Source organism: Mesoplodon densirostris, chromosome 18, assembly GCF_025265405.1.
Source record: "Mesoplodon densirostris isolate mMesDen1 chromosome 18, mMesDen1 primary haplotype, whole genome shotgun sequence".
Taxonomy (NCBI): domain Eukaryota; kingdom Metazoa; phylum Chordata; class Mammalia; order Artiodactyla; family Ziphiidae; genus Mesoplodon; species Mesoplodon densirostris.
In genome coordinates, this window is record NC_082678.1 from 1,370,982 (window position 1) to 1,377,893 (window position 6,912).

Consider the following 6,912-nt stretch of genomic DNA (forward strand, 5'->3'; position numbering starts at 1 on the left):
TCCTTGCCAAGGCAGAGTCTCCCCAGGTACGGCCCGGGTGTTCCTGTTTTCTTGTCACTCACAGATGCTGAGGAAGGGGCTGGGAGAAAGGGGAGTGAGAATTGGGGAGGAGGGGCAGTCTGTTCAATCCGAGATACTGTTTGGCTTTCCTTATCCCTTGAGGTAATATCTGCTAACCTTTTCCAAGGAGGGCCGTGCCACCAAAGGCCGCCCCTCCCAGGGGCCCTTGGGTAGGTTAGCCTGCACTGCTTCCCCATACACACAGCCCGAGGAGAGAGGAGAGAGCCTTGAATTTCAGTCCCTTCCTTCACTTGCAGCATCCTGTGCAAATTAAATCACACAACACACCTGACCCTTCGTTTGCCTATCTGTAAAATGGGTCGACCCTGCCCTATCTCACCAGCCAATGACAAGAACGTATTATTGTCTCACTGCAGATAGATGCACTAAGGCTTTAGACGTGCTTTTTATCTGACTGGGAGCTCAGCCTAAATGCTAGAGGGGCTGCTGATGTGGCAGACCACAGAGCCGACCCATGGCTGCACCCCAACGGGACAGGAGGGAGAAGCCTGCAGGTGAGTCTTTAATTCCTGTTTCCAACATGGCCCTCAAGGCTAGGGGAGGGGCCTGAGGAAGGGAGGAGCAGGGTGCCCTCCCCCACTCTGCCAGGGGTGTAGTCAAGAGCAGAGCAAGTAGACCAAGGGCCCTCTCGGGGGGAGGCAAGTATCAGTAGCCATAATTAATGGCAGCCACAGCAAATACGGGCGCTCACTACGTGCCAGGAGGGGTTGTACTTTCTGTCCACTTTCTCATTTCCTTCTTACAACCTGTGAGTTACAGATTATTAATCCCATTTTCCGTATCAGAAAACAGGCTCTGAGAGATTAAGTAACTTGTCTAAGGTGTCACTGCTACTAAAGAGCCTGGGAAAAACAGACCCAAATCTGCCTGACTTCAAGGAGCGTGCCTTCTGACCTCTGAGAGACCGTGTCCATCCACAGGGCATCATAACCTGACAGATTCATCAGAGAATTAAGTGCTTTTACATGTGGCAGGCCAAGCTGGGGGACATCTCATGCTGTGTGTGGGGTGAGTAGTGACAGGGTGGGGAGGGCATCTTTCCAGTCCAGGTATCTGGGGGGCTGAGGCTCAGTTGCTGCAAGGCTGTCTCCCAGCCCAGGGCAGAGCTCCCTCCACGGCCCAGAGTGGAAGGGCATGGACTAGACTGCAGATCCCTGCCCCAGGGGTAGGGACATTATTTCTGTCCTGGGAGAGGGCTGCGCTGGGCGAGCATCTCATTCCTGGGGGAGCATTTAGCAGTGTGGAAAAAGCACAGTTTAAGCCCTAAGCAGCACTGGCTTCATGGGCCTGAGATCAGAGCAGTTGTGCAGGGCCCTACATGAAGGCCTCACGCTTGGGATTAAGTGCTCTTTGGTCGCTGGCTCGAAATTTTTACTATTTAGTTTGTTCTGTAAGTGAAATCAGATGGGACAATGGAGCATGTGCTGGGGGACTGGGAGCTGGGAGCTGGGGCTCGAATGTGTAGCCCCACTCTCAGCCCATCGTGCTCTAACCTCTACCACTCTCTCATTCTGCCGTCACCTTCGGCCCCTGGCAGCGACTCAAGCAAGAGGCGGGCAAGGCAGGGAATGCTCTGAGGTCCACTGAGCAGGGAAGAGGCAAGGGCTGGGGTCCCTCGGCCACCCCCATCCAGATACCAGTGTTTGGGTGGGGAGGGTGCAATTCCCTGGGTAGCCATTGTGCACTGGGCCCCACTTAATTAGTAGGTCACATCCAGGTGCTGCCATTTCCTAATGGAGCAAACTCCAGCAAGTTACTTCACCTTTCAGCATCAATTTTCTTGTCTGAAAATGGGAATAATGTCTACACCCCATAGGATTCTTGTGAGGACAATGAGGTTTCTGGTCCCCACCGCCCAAAATGCAAGTCTGATTATGACAGCCTCCTCCTGAAGACTGTCTAATGGCTTGGCATTGTTCTAGAATAAAGGCCTTTCACCCATACCAGTCCTGTCCAATTAAAATGTTATGTAAGCCACATATGTAACTAAAATTTTTCTAGTAGCCACATTAAGACAGGTGAAATTAATTTTAATATATTTACGTCACCCAATATATCAAAACTATTATTTCAACACATAATATTAAAAATTAATGAATCTTACATTTGTTTCTAAGTCTTTGAAGTCCAGTGTGTATTTTACACTTAAGAGCCTCTCCCATTTCACGTGACTAGTGGCTACAGACTGGGTAGCAGAGGTCAGTAGATAATCTCACAATCTGGTGCACACGGTCCCTCCCTGCCCTCTGCCCTGCAGCCAAGCTGAATTGCTTTTCTTCCTTCTGAAGAGCCACTGCCTCCCCGCACAGGGACTTCTGCTGTTCCAAGGCCCTGGAAAGCTCTTCTCCCTCTCCACCCTATGGATCTACTTAAGCCTGCTCATCCTTCAGACGTCAGATCCAACACTTGCCCCTCAGGGAGATCTTTCTCATTAACTCCTTTCCAGGCTTTCACACTTTGGTGTACCTTGCCCTTGCCATGCCCACAACTGTAATTTCACATTTGCTTGAGGTCACTTGATTAATCTCTCTCCTGCTAACCTGTAAACGCCAGGACAGACATCACTTCGGGTTTTTGTTGTTGTTTGAATCATCAGTTCCCCAGGGCTTAGCACAGTGCCCAGCACAGGGCAGGCTTTGGCTGAGAACACTTCTCCTTATAAAGGGACTCTTCTGTGTGACTCGGCTAAACAACTGGAGACACAAAGCTCTCAGTGCCGAATCTATTTAAGTAGAAACGAGTTAAGTGCACAGATTATAAATATTTCTTCCTAAGATTACACACCATTCAGAAATACTGTCTCAGTTCCTTTTCATGATTTAAATGGCGATTAAGGAAAATTACTCTTCAAGTCTGCCCTTTTCGTGGCAGTTTTTCCTGTGAGGAGGAGCCGCCGCAGGGCAGCAAGTGGAGTCGCCTGACTGGCAGGTCTGGAGAGCTAAATGCTGTTCTGCTGCTTCCTCAACCCTCCTTCTCCGATTCTTTCTCAGGTGAATATACACAAAAAGGCGCAAATCAACAGTTGCCAACTGACCGAGGTGATAATGCCAAACCTGATGACACCTGCCTAGGTGAGGACTCAGCCCCCAGACCATGTTGCTAAGCCTAACTCACCATTTGGCTCCCTCCACCTTCAGTCGAAACTGCTCCTTCTTACAACAGTGAAGTTTTAAGACTCACTCAATGCCACTGTCCCAGAAGATGGCAGAATTATCCTATTTCTCGGCCTACCTCTCACCTTGAAGTCCCAGGTGGTGCTGTAGTTATCAACAGAATGATTTACACTCTTAAGAATACAGAGCCCCAGAGCTACACGTTTCCTTGAAGCTTTACAAATAGCCAACAAGGCACAAACGCCTATGTATTGCCAAGGGTGATGCATATCACCCACTGCATATTTTAAATCCTAGCCTGGCTTCGAACGGCAAGCCTTTTGGTGGGTATGATGGGGCATACACCCCAGAGCTTGCCCAGCATTCCAATAAAAGCTTCAGATAATTAAAAGTTTACATTTGCCTATAAAAGCTCCAGATCTATTTATTATTCAGTTCTTTTGCTGTAATAATTGATAATGTTGAAAGGCTTTAAAATGAGTGGTTTGTTTTACGAATAAATTTGTGGGTGATCCAGAGCTGGTGCTGAAAGTCAGAATTCAGAGCCACAAAGAAAATGACTTCATTGAAGTTGAACTGGATAGACAAGAGCTGAGTTACCAAAATCTACCAAAAGTGAGCTGCTGTGAACTGGGGATTAACCCAGAGCAAGTGGGAAAAATCAGAAAGCTACCACACACACTTGTAGGGTTTACAAGTTTCTAAATAGAGACTGGGCTCTAGGTGGGGAAAATTATGTTCTGTGAAGCCAATCACTAGCTTCTGCATTACTAATATGAAAACAAAATCCAAGACACTGGAAATTCTAGCTGCAGGACAGCCAAACATGGTAACTAGGTTATTTTCAATCTGGTGTTTCTACAGATTTGCATACATAATTCATCAACCCTTTTAAAATTGTCTGAATTACAACTAACACCCACATTTAAGACCCTAGTTCAATATGGCCAGCCTCCAATCTCTACAAAACTGACTGGTCCCCAGGACAGAAAATACAAACCCATTCTTATCTGCTTAGCAACAGTCAGCCTCTGCAATCTCAGTAAACAAAATGTGGGGCATTTTTATATATTTTCCTGATTCAAAATACAAATCTCACTTTTTAACTTCAGAGGAAAATTCTCATTTCTTTGGGCATTATTTTTTTTTAAAAAGCAACTTCCGAAATACCTTTAGCGGGGCTTCACCGGTGGCACAGTGGTTGAGAGTCCGCCTGCCGATGCAGGGGACACAGGTTCGTGCCCCGGTCCGGGAGGATCCCACATGCCACGGAGTGGCTGGGCCTGTGAGCCATGGCCGCTGAGCCTGCGCGTCCGGAGCCTGTGCTCCGCAACGGGAGAGGCCACAAAAATGAGAGGCCCGTGTACCGCAAAAAAAAAAAAAAAAAAAAAAAAAAAAAAATGCCTTTAGCAATTCTTATTGGTGCCTTGGCTAACAGTATATTCTTTGTAAACTAAAAGTAGTGGGATGATCATACTTTATAGTTTGTGTTTTTTTTAATGCCCTGGCCCAAAGTTTTTTCTTGGGCCTAAAGTTTTTCTTCAAATTGGGACTTTATTCCCTTTGGAAACCTGCAACATGGACTGGGGGAAAAAAAAGACACACACACACACACAAAACAATTCTAAACTGCTGACTTAGTTTACCATGAATAGACAGAGAGAAAACAATGCTTGGCCAATATTATTAAGCCTTTGTATCTTAACTTCACATGTATTTATGAACCATTATATAATTTCTTTTCCATATTAAGGACAAAGACATTCTAAGACTACGGGACTTTCAAGAAGAACTCATTTTAATGAAAAATGGAAGCTCTGAACTGACAGAACACACACCATCTCTGTTAGAAAAGCCCTGCTACAACAGCAATGCTGCAAAAATGACTTATTAAGAAATCCCAGAAACAAAAAACTGGAATTATTATTTTGTAAAGCCTGGATGTACATACCAGTTTGCTAACTTCATATGTGTACTTATTACATTTCCTTGTTTGCAACTTCTCTGGGCTGGGAGAAGAGTACGTTCAAAATGCTTAGACAAACAGAAGTATAAAAAAAATTGTAAGTATGATACTTATCAACGCAAGTTTAGTTTGTAAAGTTGTACCCCAATCCTGATCAGGCATAGGTATGCACTCCTGAGATTCAGTCAGGACAAACGGCCAGGGTCTGTTCACATGAACTCCATTAAGGGCAGGGTGAGCTGATGAGCTGGGAAAGCCAGGATCCCACTTGCCACACTGGCTCAAATATCCCAGTTTCTAAAACCATCTCTTACCATCACTTCCTTTTTACACACTTTTTAACTTACCTATGACTTAACACAAGTTAAGTAACCATCTTTTTTTTTTTTGGCGGTACGCGGGCCTCTCACTGTTGTGGCCTCTCCCGTTGCCGAGCACAGGCTCCGGACGCACAGGCTCAGCGGCCATGGCTCACGGGCCCAGCCGCTCCGCGGCATGTGGGATCCTCCCGAACCGGGGCACGAACCCGTGTCCCCTGCATCGGCAGGCGGACTCTCAACCACTGCGCCACCAGGGAAGCCCAGTAAGTAACCATCTTTGAGGGTACTTTTAACATACAACTTGCAGAAAAGCCAAGGCACAGCATACAGCACTGAACTCTATTAAACAGGTGAAAAAATAAAACCAAGTTGGCACCCTCACTAACTAGGTCCAAGATGGGTTATGATCACATCCCGTGCTAGGTTCTTCCCTACCACACCACCCGGAATCCTTCTGGGTCAACTTGCTAACTTCTAGTGCTTGTTACCTTGGAAGCACTCATGCCTGACTCCGTTTGCCAACTTCCAACAAGACACACCACGCTGTCACTTCTTTACACACCCGTGTGAAATGATCTCTAATCCTCACGGAACTGAGACCTTAAGGCTAATCCTTAATTACCAGAGACCTCCTGGGCAAGCACAGTGTCTTGTCTCCTGCAGCACATGGAACAGGCCACTGTCCTCTCACCTCCAAATTCTTAATAGGTCACCTCTGATGAAGGGTGAAGGGACACTGAGGCATTACATCAACACTTATCGCAACCAATGCCAAAAAAGTGGAAAATGTTCTGATTAGGGTAAAGTTTCAACCACTTTCCCCTTAAAGAGCAAACATTATTTAAACACTTCATGGTATTCGTATTAAAAGTAGAACAAGGACAAAGAGCAGCCCCTCTGAGGTGACAATGTAACTTGAACAAAGGGAAGGACGTGCTGACAGGTCAGGAGAATGGCTCTTCTCACCTCAGCAGTTTCCCTTCCCGGATTGGCATAAATCTGACAAGAAAAGCTTTCTTGGAAGCTGCTTACACAGCAGAAGCAGCATCAGCTCCCTGGAAGGCATCCAAATGAAAATAACATCAAGATAAAAATAATGTATCACAAAGAAAACATACATTTAGGCCCTGTTTCTAGCTTTCAAAGACTACAATTAAGACTCTAAATCTGGCACTCGAGAAACAGTGCCCTTTACATCTGCTACTCACTGAAGATTAATTTCACGAAACACATTGTTTACATATGTTTTACTACTTACTACCTTCACCAAGACCTTTCCCATTTTTTAATTTAAATTTTATTAAGAAATATCATACATACAAAAGCACATACACATACAGTTTAAAAAAGAAACCACCCACCCAGCTTCAGCAATCACCACCAGTTCCTCTGAAGGCTCCTCCTCGCCCTTCATGATCTCCCTCCATCCCTC

The 6,912-nt window shown here is 46.0% G+C and overlaps 1 protein-coding gene across 2 annotated transcripts; it reads left to right on the plus strand.

Annotated features, from left to right (window-relative positions):
- Window positions 1-535: 535 nt before the first annotated feature.
- Window positions 536-5,088, plus strand: ANKRD40CL (ANKRD40 C-terminal like). Of its 2 annotated transcripts, XM_060080401.1 has the most exons (4): window positions 536-575; window positions 3,072-3,152; window positions 3,727-3,878; window positions 4,948-5,088. In XM_060080401.1, exons 1-4 carry the CDS (start codon window positions 536-538, stop codon window positions 5,086-5,088), a joined length of 414 nt encoding a protein of 137 aa, XP_059936384.1. The 2 variants fall into 2 exon arrangements, with proteins under 2 accessions (XP_059936384.1, XP_059936385.1); XM_060080402.1 differs by lacking the exon at window positions 3,072-3,152.
- The last annotated feature ends 1,824 nt before the right edge of the window (window positions 5,089-6,912 follow it).